Raw genomic sequence first — 15,329 nt, forward strand, 5'->3', positions numbered from 1 at the left:
AGCTTGTCCTCTATTTTTCTCCCGTTACATGAAGCCCATAGAGCTGAGTATACCACGTTCTGACTGGTTCCTGTTCCTCATGCAAGAATACGTTATTTCCTGGTTACCTTTTTTTTTGTTGAAAGGATTAATGTTGAATGTTAAAGAAAACGATGAATTGAAAGCAAACCCAAAGACTTCTGCCATCTTGGATTTGCGTGCTGCAGGATTATTGAAGTTGTTGCAAGTGAATTGATACTTGTGCATATGTTTTTAGATTAGGAATTTTATCAATAAAAGTTGTTTCATCAATAAAAGGAACAACAAAATGTTAGCTGAAAGTAACTACGTGGTCTATGCAAAAGTTTTGAGTGCAGCCTTCATTATTTTAACTTATTATTCTTTTGCACTTTGTTATAAAACAAAGCATAAAATTGGTCTGTATCATCTTGCCTGCAACAGACACAGATATGATGTGAAGAAGACTCCATGGTTAGAAGAAATCATGGGAGCAAGGTCAACTGTCCCAACCAAAATACTTAGAAAAATCCTTTTGCTATGTTCAGAATTTAAAGTAGGTTTGAAATTTTGTATGATCTTTCATATACTATTGAGGGCTTTTTGACTTATCATTCCTTAGTTAACTACAAAAAAATTATATCCTAGGTACAATCAAAACTTTGCAGTTTTTCAAGCCTCCCATTCATTTGGCAAGACCATTTGGCTAGTAAACTCCCTAAGAGTCACACATTGCATTTAGCTGTGTGCAGGATTTTGGTGGTGCAAATGGGATACTTGCCTATCTAGAGATGGGCTTTCTTTGGAAATTCCAGAAGGAAACTCAGCTGTATACTTGGGTGTCTTGCTATCTCCGAGGCAGCAGAAAATCTCGGGGAAGATGAGTTGTACTAACCACTCTAACCAAGACCAGAGTATGAAACACTGCTTTCAAATTATATCAAAAAGATAAATGCATAAGAATCCATATGCTTCTATTGACTTCAGACTTCAATGCATGCTCTAACTTCTCTTCCAGGTGGACCTTCATTTGGAGGTGAAAGTTTGTGTCTTAAGAAGTTCTGAGACTTAAGTATTTTGTACCTGGCTTAAAATGCTTTTTTAGCGATTTGCAGTGCCTTTTTAAAAAAAAACTTTTCCTTTTTCCTCTGATCTGAGCTGGGCAAAATACAGCACTTATGCAGCAGGAAGCAAATATGTTTTCTAATATAGTGAATGTAAACAAATGTTGGCAAGCAAGCCATAATTGGAACAGTAATTAATAATAAAATATTGAAATGCAGATTAAGGTGATGGCCATGTTTTAGTAGTGATGCATTTCTTGCACAGTTCAAATCAAATGATCCATTGAAACTGAAATTTTGAGTGGGTGGTGGTGGTGGAGATGTTCTGTTTTTGCCATGGTGAGCATTCTAACAGTTGTAGAATGTTATACATTGCATTATTAGTCGACCTCCGGGGAAGGGAGGTTAGGTCAGCCGATGATGTTGGTCACTGTAAAATTACGATACAATGTAGCTCCAGGTGAGTTCCCGTAGTTCATACCCAGCCAGGGAATGGGGTCACATTTAAATGCACTGGGTTTCTGTGTGCAGTACCCTTTCTCCCCCACCCATGCCCCTCCACATAGTGCTTTCTCATTGCTGTTTTAATCATTATCTCCTCCTGGCAACTCTTGCTGCTTTTTTTTCCTATTTGCCTTTTGATTGGGTAAATGGGCAGTCAAAGTCCTGTTGATTTTGCTGTTTTGGGGCAAGTTTGCACTAAGAGGCAATGAGAGTTCTGTGACAATGCTTCAGCCTCCATGAATGGAGGGTTTAGGAAGTGCTAATTAATTTTAAAAAAAAAAATCCCTGACTGATTATTGCTTAAGAGCAAAATCTAGTTCGACATTAACATTGCGTCAGATAGTCATCACCGTTGATCACCAGGATATTCAGTAAGGCATGGCTAAAGAGCTGGCACTAGAGCATGACCAATGTTTGGAGTCTATTCCCTGGCACAAGTGGGCAACATCAGGAGAGCAGACATCAGTAATAAAGTCATTGTTGAGTTTCCCAACCCCAGTGTAATAGCCTTATTGAGCTCTTGCAGAGCCTTTATTGAAGTGTTGGTCTCCATTTCTTGCATTAAGCTTCCTCTTATGCTTCTGGACACTGGCAGCATTCTGCTGACTAAACCCAACAGACTGACACGCGAGAATGGTGGCTTCACAATTTGTGTTTGCAGGGCAACTGAGCAGTGCGGTGGGTAGTGACGCAACTGGGGGTCGCGCCCGTGACTCCTCTCAAGGTGAGTTGCGACTTCTGCTGGAACTGCCAAGGTCAGAGCGTGGTCGGTTGGGGAGAAGATCCCAGTAATACTGCAGCTGTGAGCTCCATTCTTGTCACTTGCCAGCTTAGCTGAGATTAGAAAGTCTTCTATATGACATCTTGAATAAAGATTTAGTCGAGATGTGCAGCTGATGGCTTTGGGTTACATTGCAGTTGAAATACAAGTTTAAACAACCATAAAGTTGGAAGTATTTTGGCCTGCTATCTCCAACTGTTGGTGAATACGTTTAAGAATCGGAAGTGACAGACTGATGAGGGTAGATAGTCTTCTGCAGCTGCAGGAGCGGTGGAGAGAGCTTTAAACTTGGGCTATGTTCAACTTGATTTTTATTTGCTACAAGATCAGCTCAGAAGTTGAATAACGAATAGTGTGTTTTGTAACTTGGGCAGCTGTTTGAAATCGTCCCCATTAAATGAGCGTCTGGTTATTTTCCCACATATGGACAGAATATTGAATATCTTGATCTAACCCAAAGCACCAACAAACATTCCTTAATGTATACATTTATGTGAGGTGCCTCTAGGGTTAATTTGAGAATATTTTTGTTAATGTATGAATTATCATTTGTTTAATATGTGTTGGGCAATATATCTATGATTAAATTACACTTTGCAAGTGTAACCCATAGCTAAGTGCATGAGATGGTGGAGCAAATGGTAAACAGCATTGCCTCTCAGTATGTAACAAAAGGTGAAATGCTTAATTGACATGTTGGTCTGAGAGTTTTAAAATCTGGAGACTTGGTTAGAATCAGCGATGATGTTTCTTTTTCTTAATCAGTAAATTATGATGTCTGCTGATCGAATTGGGTAAATGTAGTTTATAGTGTTTATTGATGGTTCATGAGGATATTGGTCCTTAAGTAGAAAATAAATCAATCGCGGGGTTGTATGTGGTGACATATATGTACTTTGATAATAAATTTACTTTAAACTTTGAACTTTTGGGGAAAAACTCATTGGAAAAAGGGATTGCTTTGAAGAATTTGACTCTACAGGTCATGACTTGTGGTCAAAAGACAGAATCTCAGGCTCTAAATGGGGTTTAAAATAATTGTTCTGCAAAGCATTTCACTCTGATGGTGATAATTGCTAAACTTCTGGAAAGGGACTTGGAATGAATGATAACTATTGTTGTAGTGTGTTAGTTTCTTGTCCTCATACTGATGAACTAAGTACAACTTGAAGTTGGTAACATTTTTTTGTATTCCTTTTCTCTTGCTTCAGCACCAATTTCCCTAGCATTTACATATATCTTAATTCCCGGTCAGAGTTATTTCTTCCTCTTTTTTTAAAATTTGCCTTTTTAAAAAAATCCATAGTTCTCCCCATCACAATTTTCTTCCAGCATCTCTCCTGTTGTGAATGGAACAAGTCAGGAACCTAACCTAATCCCAAACATTAATGTGCCTTGTAGAGGATGTGAAAATTTGCACCACACTTGTACATAGAGAAAACAATGTTAACTTTTTGGAAGTATTTAAAAACAACATAGTTTTAAAATGTGCATTGTGAAAGCTTTCATCTGTTCTTGCTCCTGACAGTTTTGTGAGGAACAAGATGTTGGAATGAGACAAAGTTGTGTCAATCATGTAGGCAAGTCAATATAGAGGCATCACCAAGAGCTTGTTGTTTATGAATCTAGGCTCAGACACTGACAGAAAGCTACCTAGATCATTCGAACCCTGGTCATGAGGCAGTAGCATCATTGTATGTTCTGCTGTATAGCATTAATGAGATTGACTCTACCCTAAGTGTAACCAGCTTGCATAATGAAGCTGTAAATCCTTCTGGGCCAGGGATTTGATTTGGTCCTCAATGCTTAATATAGATTGCCACTGTCTTTTTTGGCATGATATTGAATATGAAATAATATTAGTGTTCATAATTTCAGGGTCTTAAGTTGGATTAAATGTAAACTTTAAGTAGACGTACAGAAAGGTCAAGAGTGGATGGGCATTCTCTAGATATCTAGTTATTTCCAATACTCTGCATCTTAACTTGGAAATTGGTTCTATTAGGCAGATTGTCATTCAGTGTTTCCACATGTTCTGCTATGAATTTATTTTTGAAACGCACCACTTTGCTTACATTGTGAAATGTGAAGATCTGTTAACTAGCATGAAGAGAGAGAAAGGCTGTGGGCATGGACAGGAGGAAGCAGCTTTATTACGAACACAAAATAAACACAAAGTACACTGCAGATGCTGTGGTCAAATCAACACGTACAAACAAGCTGGATGAACTCATGACTGCTCATTTCAATGGATACTGCCCGACCTGCTAAGTTCATCCAGCTTGTTTGTACGTGTTTATTAGGAAGACAACTGCTTTCGAGAGGGAGTGCATACGATGGGTGATGGAGAGCTGACGTAACAATGGTGGGCATTACTAATCCAGGCCGATTCCGACTGAACACTTTATCTTGTATTCATTGTATATTCAACATTTATTTAAATGTAGTTCCTTGATTTGTTCTTAATGATGAGACAGATAATATAATGTATTTGAAGCTGAAATGGTTTTAACTTTTAATTAGATAGAAGCAAATAATTTTAAAATCATCTAATTTTATTTGTTTGTTCCCTGTGAGATTCTGGCAGTAACACCCTTGGAGGACAGCATAGTGAGTAACCTTGCGTAACCGTGCTGAAATTAGTTTTGGTGCTGCCAAAAAAAAAATTTTTCTTTTGGGACTCTCCCCTACCTTAGGCATGTAATAGCCAAATGCTTATGGGCTGGTCTGTCTTCAGTACACTCAGAATCGTTACGTGCTTCTCCAAATGGCTGCTTAGCTCTGGGTTTTGGGTGCACATTGTTGCTTTCCAGATCACAGTCTTCAGTCTTTTCTTTTCAAGGCGGCTCTGTTGGAGGAAGTGGGAAAGGAAGAGGAGCAAAACGTAAACAGGATGGAGCTTCAGGAGGGGCTACCAAGAGGACCCGAAGGTGAGGGTCTTTTAATTGGCGTGATGCTATCCAGGGCGTTCAGCAGTTTGGATAAGTGGGAGGGCAGCACTGAAACAAGAGTATACTTCCTCAGAAAGTGGATTCCAGGCATGGTTCTACGGAGGGCAATTCCACGTTGGAGTGACACTATGCTATGTCATGGAGCAATCCAATAACTTCTAGGATCTTCCATGCACAATCGTCGACTCTCCCTGTAAATAAAAATAACTACGTGAGTTGGAAATCTGAAATAAAAACATTTAAAAAACCACATTCAACAGATAAGGCAGCATCTGCAGGAAGATAAATAGAGTAAACATTGCAGGTTCAAGATCCTTCGTGTTCTGCTGAAGGTGCTTGGACCAGAATTGTTAACTCTTGCTTGACCTACTGAGTGATTCCAGCCTTTCCTGTCTTGTGAAGACTTTTGAATTGGGCATTGAGTTGATGTTCACCAGGAGTTCCACTTGCACTCCTCTCTTCTGACCATTCCTGCTTTGTGAGTCATGAAGTACTCTCCTGTTTAGGAAAAGTCACTCTAGTGGGCATAAAGCACTTTCAAATATTCTGCTACTTTGGAAGTCACAATATAGGGATAGAATAGACTTGGGGAGTATTTTCCATTATCAGGATCTTAGGGCACAGCCTCGTGATAAAGAGATGTCCCTTTAGAACTGTGATGAGGAATTTCTTAAGCCAGAAGATGGTGAATCTATGGAACTTATTGCCACAGAGGGCTATGGGGGGGCAATTTATTGAGTGTATTTATGGCAGAGATTGATGTGTTCTTCATTTGTAAAAGGACTAAGGGCTGCAGGGGGGTGGCAGAAGACGAGGGTTGAGGGGAAAATAGCGAAGTAGGCTCAATAGGCCGAGCAGCCTAATTTTGCTCTTGTATCTTATGGCCTTTTATACAAGACTGTTTTGGCATGGGTGAAGTGTGAACCACCCCAAGGCTGAGTTTAATGTGCCAGTGTGTGTAAAATGATGCTGATTCTCTGAGTTTCATGCACTTTCTCTTATCCTTCCCATCTATAGGCCACAGCTGAGACACAAAAAGCTGTAATTATCTTGCTTGCTGGCACACAAGTTAGGAGTACGCCACTTTTCACATTCACATCCATCCACAGTACCCTTTCACCTGGGCTTGAAACACTGTCTACCCTGCCATAAATCACTCAAGGACTCTGCTTCCATTGCCCTTTCAGGAAGAGAGTTCTGAAGTGGATCGTGCACAAAATCTTCGCTGTTAGTTTATAACTAAAAGAAAAACAAACCTTTGTTCATTGAGTGAACAAAGTGGATGAACTAAAAATTTAAGGGTGGTTTGTTTAAATCAGAGCAGAGAGGAATCATTTCTACTGGTTTAGGACAAGGTAGTGGAATTTAAAATGAAAGCCAGACCTTGAAGTAACAGTTATGGAACACTACTGCACCCAGAGCATGCCAAATATTTGGAGTTGTCTTTGCAAACGGCAACTTGATGATAGGCAATTGTTAATTTTAAATTTAAGGATTGATTTTGAGATCTGAGAAAGGATAGGTCTTTGGAGTTGGAGACACTTTCCATTGGGCAAACTCAAGGGCTGTATTTACTATAATGTAGTAAATTATCAAAAAAGAAATGACTAATTATTCAAGAAGGCTTAATATAATTAAACTAAGCATGCTTTTTAATATGATGGCTAAATTGTATTGAACAACTTGGCATGTATTCTTTGAGGAGGTAATGGAGAGTTGATAGAGGGGAAAATGTAGATGTAGTGTATGTAGATTGCCAGAAAGCATTTGTCAATGTATTGCATGAGAGGTGGGTGCATAATTTGGAAGAATTAGGTTGACATGTACCGAAAGTTATCTATATCATAGAATGCAAAACTAGAATAAGGGCCTTTTCAGTTTGGAAGGATGTAAATAGTGAAATATCACAACAATCAGTTACTTACTGTTGACTTGGAGGGAGTAAAGAGTAAGGTATCCAAGTTTGCTAATAAAACAGAAATAGGTGAATGGGAATGCTGTGATGAAGATACTGTATTGTAACCCTGAAACAGGATATAGATGGTGAGTGGCCCAAAACTTAGCGATTGAAGTTTAACGTACTTTGAAATTTTGTACTCTTTGGTAAGAAGAATGTAAAGGCAAGTTGTTTTGTAAATGCAGTGAAACTGCAAATGAATGGTTATAGAATGATTTAGGTGTTGTAGTGCATGAATCAGTTGGCAGGCAGGTCCAAACATTTAAAGAGGCAAAAGGCACTTTGGCCTTTACTGTACAGGCAGTCCCCGGGTTACGTAGGAGTCCTGAGTCCGTATTTAAGTCGGATTTGTACGTACGTCGGAATACGTACATCTGGTATTTAGCGTCAGTCAAACGTTTGTCTTAGTATATAGTATATATTTTACCTTTCTATGCATATAAAACACTTAAGAAACGTATGTATTCCAATAATTAAACCACTGTGTTGCTTAGTAATAATTGTAGCTTTCATCGGGGCAGGGCCTTTCAAATGCTCCATTATTCTCACTTTATCCATTATCCTTTAAAATTGTTCCAATCGTGACTGACTGTAGCCTAACGCTTTTCTAATGACCGATGGCGTTTCACCTCTTTCCAAACACTTTATTTCCACTTTATTTTCAATCGCAATCGCTTCCCATCAATGGAGCAGAAGCACTGTGGGTGTCGGGTCCCGACCTCCACCGGCTTCCGAGATCCGCTGGGTCTTAAGGACCACCACACACCGTCAACGGAACAGAAACACTGCGGGCGTCGGGTCCCGACCTCCACCGGCTTCCGAGGTCCACTGGGTCTTAAGGACCACCGCACACCGTCAACGGAACAGAAACACTGCGGGCAGCGGGTCCCGAGCTCTGCCGGCTCTCGAGGTCCACTGGGTCTTAAGGACCACCACACTGAGACAGGCTGAATGGGACAAGTGGGGGGGGGGGGGGCTGCGCTGGGTTTGCGTATTTGATCATCCACAATATTCCGCGTGGGAATTTAAACTGGAGGTGGCAGTGTTTTTTTTACAAGGTCGGGTTGTGAGCTCGATATCAACCTGGCACGGATGGTACGGGAGTCACTGGATCGACATCAGCCCAGCATGGAAACCTCCGTTCTCCAGCATCAGCTGATCTCACTGCGCCACCAGCCAACAGGAACGGGGGTGTGTGGGGGGGCAGGGTCAGAGTGAATCTTACTAAGAAAATTTTAAGCCAAATACAAAGTTAAACACTCAACACAGTGTCAACAACAATGACTTAAAATAGCGGACGGCGTTCTCCTTCCTCGGTTCGTAAGTACGAATTATCCATAAGTCGGACGTTCGTAACTAGGGGACTACCTGTATAGAGTTTAGAATTTGCAAATAGGAATGATATGGCATTGTTTTGTAGTGTAATGGTGAAGTTACTCCTGTGCAGTTTTGATCTCACTTCCTTTCAAAAGATACAGAAAACTTGGAAACAGTCTGAGGGAGATTCACCAGGCTAATTCTCAGGATGAGAGGGTAGTCCTATCAAGAGAGGCTAAAAACAGTGTTGGTGTGCATTCTTTGGAGTTTAGCGATGACCTTATTGAGACATAAGTTCATCGTGAGGGGGTGACGGGGAAGCTGTCGAGATGTTTTCGCTAATAGGACGTTCTCAGACAAAGGAAAATAGTTTCAAACTACAGAGCCCAACTACAAACTTCTTTTTGCAGAGGGTGGTGAATCTACGGAATTCTCCACCCCCAGGGAATTGTGGAGACTAGATCATTAGAAGTATCTAATGTGAAGGTAGGTACTGATGAGGAATTGGCCTGATATGGGACAACCAGTTCAGTATTGAATTGCGGATCAGGCTTGAGAGACCCGGTGACCCTCTCCTGCTATTCTCTTATGTTTTTGTGACTCGTCCTTTATTCCTGTTCCTTAGTAGTTGTGAAGTTCTCCAGTACCTAATGAACTAAATTTGTTAAAGTCATGAAGACCCTTAGCAGTTGGTTTGATGATATTGGGAAATGTGCAAATTTACACCAGCAATCTTTGGCTGTCAGCAGATTGTTTCTACTTGAATATTTTTTTCTGGATTTGGGTGGGATCATGTACTCTGGAATACCAGTATCATCGAATATAGAACGCTAGGGCACAGTAGAGGCCCTTCAGCCCACGATGTTACGCCGAGATTTTAACCCCCTCTAGGATCAATCTCATCCTTCCCTCCTACATAGCTCTGCATTTTTCTATCATCCCTGTGCTTATCTAAGAAATTCTTAAATACTCCTAATGCTCTACCACCAACCCTGGCACTCACCTATTTATCAGCTAAATTCTAGCAAGTGGAATAGTGTGTGAGATGTACAAGGAAATTGTTTTAAGTAAACTAAATTCACTTTCTGTGTCTAATTTCCCTCAGTGACCCCCTATTTGCTGCTCAGCGACTGCCCCCGCATGGATACCCACTGGAACATCCGTTCAATAAGGATGGATATCGGTATATCCTGGCTGAGCCCGATCCCCATGCGCCAGACCCAGAGAAACTTGAACTAGACTGTTGGGCTGGTAAACCAATTCCTGGGGACCTTTACAGGGCTTGCCTCTATGAAAAGGTTCTTCTGGCGCTCCACGATCGAGGTTTGTATGCAGGGATTTTGAGTGTGTACTGTTTTTTCATCTTGGAGGTTGCGTTAAGGGGTTGGAGACAGGTGTGCCTTGTGGGGTGGTGTCTCATTCCCAGGTGGGGTGTCAGCTTGGAAAGAATGCAGAAAAGATCTCCAAGGAAAAAGCCCGAGTGTGGGATTGCTTGGTTTGCTGTATTTATGGCATTCATGTGGTCTCTTATAGCACATCCGTCACCTATCTGTTCTCATCTTTGCTTGCAATTTTGGGATGGGGAATGGTGGAATCAGGGTAAGGGTGGTCATGATGTAATGTGTAGTCAGATTCCGTCATCGTGTTTAAGCAGCAATGAATTCTTTGGCAGATCTGGTCTAGCTCTGCCCACGTGCTCGGGACCTCTGCCTCTGAATGGAGGTCCTGACCCAACCCTGTTCATACCAAGATTAATATTTGTTTGTGATGAACCTTTGCTTTACCAGATGCTGGTATTCAATGCACAAATCAGAAGCTTTGTATGTATTGTATCAAACTATGGACTAAACATGGACATGGAGGGATATGGGCAAATGGGACTAGCTTAGATGGGCATTTTGGTAGGCATGGACCAGTTGGGCCGAAGAGCTTGTTTCCATGCTTTGTGCCTTTATGATCCACTTTCCAAAATCAGCATTTACTAAACTAGTTCCTAATAATTGTTCTAATATTTGGGGAGAAATTTGACATATACTGACATTCTAATTGAAATTCAGTGCACTGGTAAGCACTTATTGGAAACAGTAAGGAGAATGTGTTTGAAACCTGACTTTATCTTCTCCAGCTCCTCAGCTGAAGATCTCAGATGACCGGCTAACTGTGACAGGAGAGAAAGGTTACTCCATGGTGCGAGCATCTCATGGAATTCGGAAAGGAGGCTGGTACTTTGAGATTACAGTGGATGAAATGCCCCAAGAGACAGCTGCAAGACTTGGCTGGTCACAGCCCTTAGGTATTGGATCTACAAAAACTTGGGCAAGACTGTTGAAATAAAGGAAATATCTACACATGGATTTATCCAATTGGGTGTTTAGTGCAAACTTTTAACAGAATTAAAAGCTAAATGGAAAAGAGGCTGAATTAGTACAGGTTGAGTACCCCTTACCCAAAACCCTTGGGGCCAGAAAGGTTTCGAATTTCAGATTTCAGAATATATAATGTGATAGCTTGGGATCACCATTGTGTCTCTGAATTCCTGTTGTACCGTAAGCAGTCTTTGCCTTACACTCGATCATCATGCAAATGTACAGATGCATCCATTCAGCATGTTAGAGTTTCATCAACGATGATCTTGGCAAAGTCATCAATGAATTTATCTGATGCTACGTGATCAGCAGACACTTTATCACCACAAATCTTTTGAAAATTAATGCCGTGCCTTTTCTTGAATTTCTGCAACCAGCCAGCTGAATATTTATAATCAACCATCAATTTTCAGTTTGTGTTGATCAGCATACTATTAAGGGGGATATGTTCGCTCCAGTGCTGATGAATTCACACTTTCGATACACAATCCACATCTTCAGTTTTCATTTTTTATGCATTGATTTTCTATTTTTCATTAACATGGCACACGGCATGAGAGGGCACAGTTTTAAAGTGCTTGGAAGTAGGTACAGAGGGGATGTCAGGGGTAAGTTTTTTACACAGAGAGTGGTGAATGCGTAAAATGAGCTGCCAGTGACTGTGGTGGAGGCGGGTACAATAGGTCTTTTAAGAGACTCCTGGATAGGTACATGGAGCTTAGAAAAGTAGAGGGCTATGGGTAACCCTAGGTTATTTCTAAAGTAAGTTCATGTTTGACACAGCTTTGTGGGCCGAAGGGCCTGTATTGTGCCGTAGGTTTTCTATGTTTCTATTTGTTCATTACATATGTGAGGTCACTTCTCAGAACTGTTTGTGATGCACAGGGACCTGCCCATTGTCTAGGAACCTTCCCAGTGCTTCATGGTATTTTCCATTTCTGACATTGTATCAACACTCAAAGTTTCATATTTTGGAGGTTTACAGATTTTGGAATTTCGGATAAGGGGTTCTCAACCTATAGTGTCAATCAGTAGTTGATCAGGTATATTGGAGCAAACACACATTGACAGTCATCAAAAATAATGCAGATGACAATTAGTTGAACTGAGTGTGGCCTAATAGTTTTGTGGATGAAGGGGCAGTTGCATTTTTCATTGAGTGGAATGGCAAGATGTGGCCTCAAACTCTGATATTTACTTTAAAAAGTGTTTTGATGTGACTTGTTTTGGCAGTTATTATGTTTTTACAAAATATATCCTGTTTCTAACATCTGCTTCCTGGTAAAAAGACTGTAGGTTATTTTTAAGCAAACCTACATAAAAAACATAGTAATATGTAACCACAATGTTTTTTCCCTGGTGTTTTAAAATAATAGAAAGCGTCCCATGATACTTCACAGGAGTAACACATAGGCTTGGTCAAAAAGTTCGATCTGCAGGAAAAAAGGTGGCTAACTTTCGGGGTTTTTTTTTGTTGGTTGTGGGTGGAGCTAATTCTGCAACCAGAGAGCCTGGCTGCCAGTGATGAAATAATTTTGAGAGCTTATGAGGCAAATTAAAATGACTGGTTGTCCAAACTTCTGATTTTGAAAACCGGTAATGTAAGATAAAAGGAAGAGCCAATTGTCTATTGTAAAGCCCTGGACTGTTAAGCCAACAAAAGAATTTTGAGGAGTCTTAACACATTGATGGAAGCTGTTATCAGAGCTGAAGAGTCAAATGTTTATAATCTACATTATAATTTTTTTCAAATTTCCCTCAGGCAACCTCCAGGCACCCTTGGGCTACGATAAGTTCAGTTATTCTTGGCGCAGTAAGAAGGGGACCAAGTTCCATCAGTCAATGGGTAGACACTATTCTGAAGGCTACGGGCAAGGAGACGTTCTTGGGTTTTATCTCTACCTTCCCGAGGACACAGAAGCTGCCCGGGCACTACCAGACACTTATAAAGACAAGGTAAATTGCATGAATTTTCAGGCATGGATCGGAATATCAATTGATACAAGCCATCCATTGTGCTTTTTGCTTAATATATTTTTATTTTTATTAAATTAGGGATTTTGGTTATAGCCAGGAAAGTAAATTCCACATGACTATGCTGGTTTGCAATGAGATGTTTGTTACCATCTTGCGAAGAATTGAGGAGGTAATTGTTTTGAGGAGATGCTGCGGGAAGCAGCAACAGAAGTGCAGGCTGTTGGATGAAATGTTAAAACCAAGGTCTCACTTGCTGTAGCAGATGGGGTTAAAAAAAGGCCATGAGGTCTGTGCAAATACCTTTTTCAGAACTGGTCCCTCAACTTGATTCTTATTAAAGAAAAATCATCTGGTTGTTAACACCTTACAGGTTTTGGAGCTTGTTGTACATCGATTTCTGTAAATAGCCCAGGTGATTAATGAGGTGAATGGCAGCTCCGCAGTGAACCAGGAGGAGGTCAGTGGGCAAAATGGTGACCTGTGCTCTTACAATTCTAAATATTTAATTTGTGAGGACTGTGAATCTTTGAAATTCTTTGAGCAGTTGATACTGAGTCACTGTAAATGCAAGGTTCACAGGTTTTGGTCGAGGCTTATGGAATGGAGCAGGAAAATATACTTGAGGTCAGCTTAGTTTCCTTGTGGGGCGTCCTGACATTATGCAGCTGAGATATGGTCGCATATATTTTAATAGTTTAAAGTTGGCAGAACAAAGTGAAGGGTTGAGTTGACAAGTTCCATGATGAGATGATAACAACACTGGTTAAATTGTGCTGCCTGATCTGTGGCAACATATGGGAATCATCCGGAAGTGCATCATTATCTATTATTTAGTACTCCAGAAGTAAAGAACATTTCTGTAAATAATGCTGCTTTTGGTATGCAATAAGAAGCACTGGCACATGTGAATTGGTGTGACAGAGTTATGTTTTGTGCAGTTAATGCCCATTTTTCCTTTTATTGCAGGCTCTGATTAAATTCAAAAGCTATTTATACTTTGAGGAGAAAGATTTTGTGGACAAAGCTGAGAAAAGTCTCAAACCAGCAATGGGCAGCAAGGTAAGATCTTCTACTTTTGCCCCACAGCTCTATATCAACTTGCTATCATTCCACAACTTCCTGTGCTTGAGGTTCTCTCCGGTCTCAGTTGCCCCCACCATTCACTATGGTACTGAGGTCTGGTTTCTGCCTTCCTTGAGAGCCTGGAGCAGTAAGGCTGAGCAGCCCACTTGATCTCTGTATAGGTTGGGTTGTAAGAGTCGTGCCTCATTTTATCTCATAATAGAGAGAGAAAAAAGATGTGCACCTCGTAAGTCCATAGGTGAGATTTGGTCCTTTATATGGTGGAGTTCAGACAAGAATGGTGCATCAAGAAATCCACCATTCAGGCCATGCTCTCAGGTAGGAGGTACAAGAGCCTTTAGGACTCATACCACCAGGTTTAGGAGCTGTTATTACTCCTCAACTATCAGGCTCTTGAACCAGAGGGGATGAGCACTTAACTTCATTTACCCCAACACTGAATTGTTTCCACAACCTATGGACTCGCTTTCAAGGACTCTTCATTTTATGTTCTTGATATTTAGTGATTTTTGTGTCACACAGTTTGTTGTCTTTTGCTCATTAGTTGTTTGGCCATATTGTTGTCTGTTTTTCATTGATTCTATGGCATTTATGCGTATTCCTACAGGAAGATGAATCTCGAGGTGCATATGGTTACATATATTTATTTTACTTTGAACTTTGAACATGGAATCTTCTAATCATGTGTAAGGTTTGGTTTTGACTGGAGGTGGAGATGTGATCTTGGAATTGAAAGGTTTTGTATTCCAGCCCACTTCTCTTCCAAAGGTGCACTGATGCTCAGTTGTATGGAATCAGGGAGGCACAATAGTACTGATGATACGGTGTATCTTTGGAAGCACACTGTTTTGAATATAATTTCAATTTGTATTGAGGGTTATGTTTGGATCCTTTGGATTTAATTTGCTATAATTTAGTTGAATTATGAAGCATATTTTGTTTTCATTAGATGATATTTTACAAGAATGGAGAGAACGAAGGAACTGCCTTTGAAGATGTGTATGCTGGTGTATATCATCCTGCAATTTCTTTGTACAAGAACTGCACAGTAAGTATATCTGCGCAAGCTGTAGATGGGGAGTGGTGGGGTGTGTGTCAAATAATCTATTAGTGGTAGTAGTTCATTAGTGCATCATCTGTATTGATGGTATGTGGTTTTCAGTATCATTTTGCCATTGCTTTTTTCGATATCTCAGTTGAAATCCTTGTCCTTGCCATTCATGAACTCTTCAAGGTGGTGTCTCACTGTCACTTCCTCCAGAGCAAGTAAGGCTGAGTAATCAATGCCCATCTTGCAGTTGTCCCCACATACCATGAATGAATATAGAGAAT

The 15,329-nt window shown here is 40.5% G+C and overlaps 1 protein-coding gene across 10 annotated transcripts in view; it reads left to right on the forward strand.

The window, feature by feature from the left end:
• ash2l (ash2 like, histone lysine methyltransferase complex subunit) overlaps positions 1-15,329 on the forward strand; it is a 37,859-nt gene that overhangs the window by 16,507 nt on the left and 6,023 nt on the right. For 4 of the 10 annotated variants that reach the window (XM_073058486.1, XM_073058562.1, XM_073058552.1 and 1 more), the window contains exons 9-17: positions 1,016-1,033; positions 2,227-2,289; positions 4,924-4,956; positions 5,189-5,276; positions 9,677-9,894; positions 10,697-10,864; positions 12,700-12,893; positions 13,881-13,973; positions 14,947-15,045. In XM_073058486.1, the coding sequence (XP_072914587.1) occupies positions 1,016-1,033; positions 2,227-2,289; positions 4,924-4,956; positions 5,189-5,276; positions 9,677-9,894; positions 10,697-10,864; positions 12,700-12,893; positions 13,881-13,973; positions 14,947-15,045 (974 nt within the window). Of the gene's footprint in view, positions 1-1,015; positions 1,034-2,226; positions 2,290-4,923; positions 4,957-5,173; positions 5,277-9,676; positions 9,895-10,696; positions 10,865-12,699; positions 12,894-13,880; positions 13,974-14,946; positions 15,046-15,329 lie in introns of all 10 variants that reach the window. The other 6 variants (XM_073058496.1, XM_073058515.1, XM_073058505.1 and 3 more) reach the window with 6 other exon arrangements.

The sequence above is a fragment of the Hemitrygon akajei genome, chromosome 1 (assembly GCF_048418815.1).
Source record: "Hemitrygon akajei chromosome 1, sHemAka1.3, whole genome shotgun sequence".
Taxonomy (NCBI): domain Eukaryota; kingdom Metazoa; phylum Chordata; class Chondrichthyes; order Myliobatiformes; family Dasyatidae; genus Hemitrygon; species Hemitrygon akajei.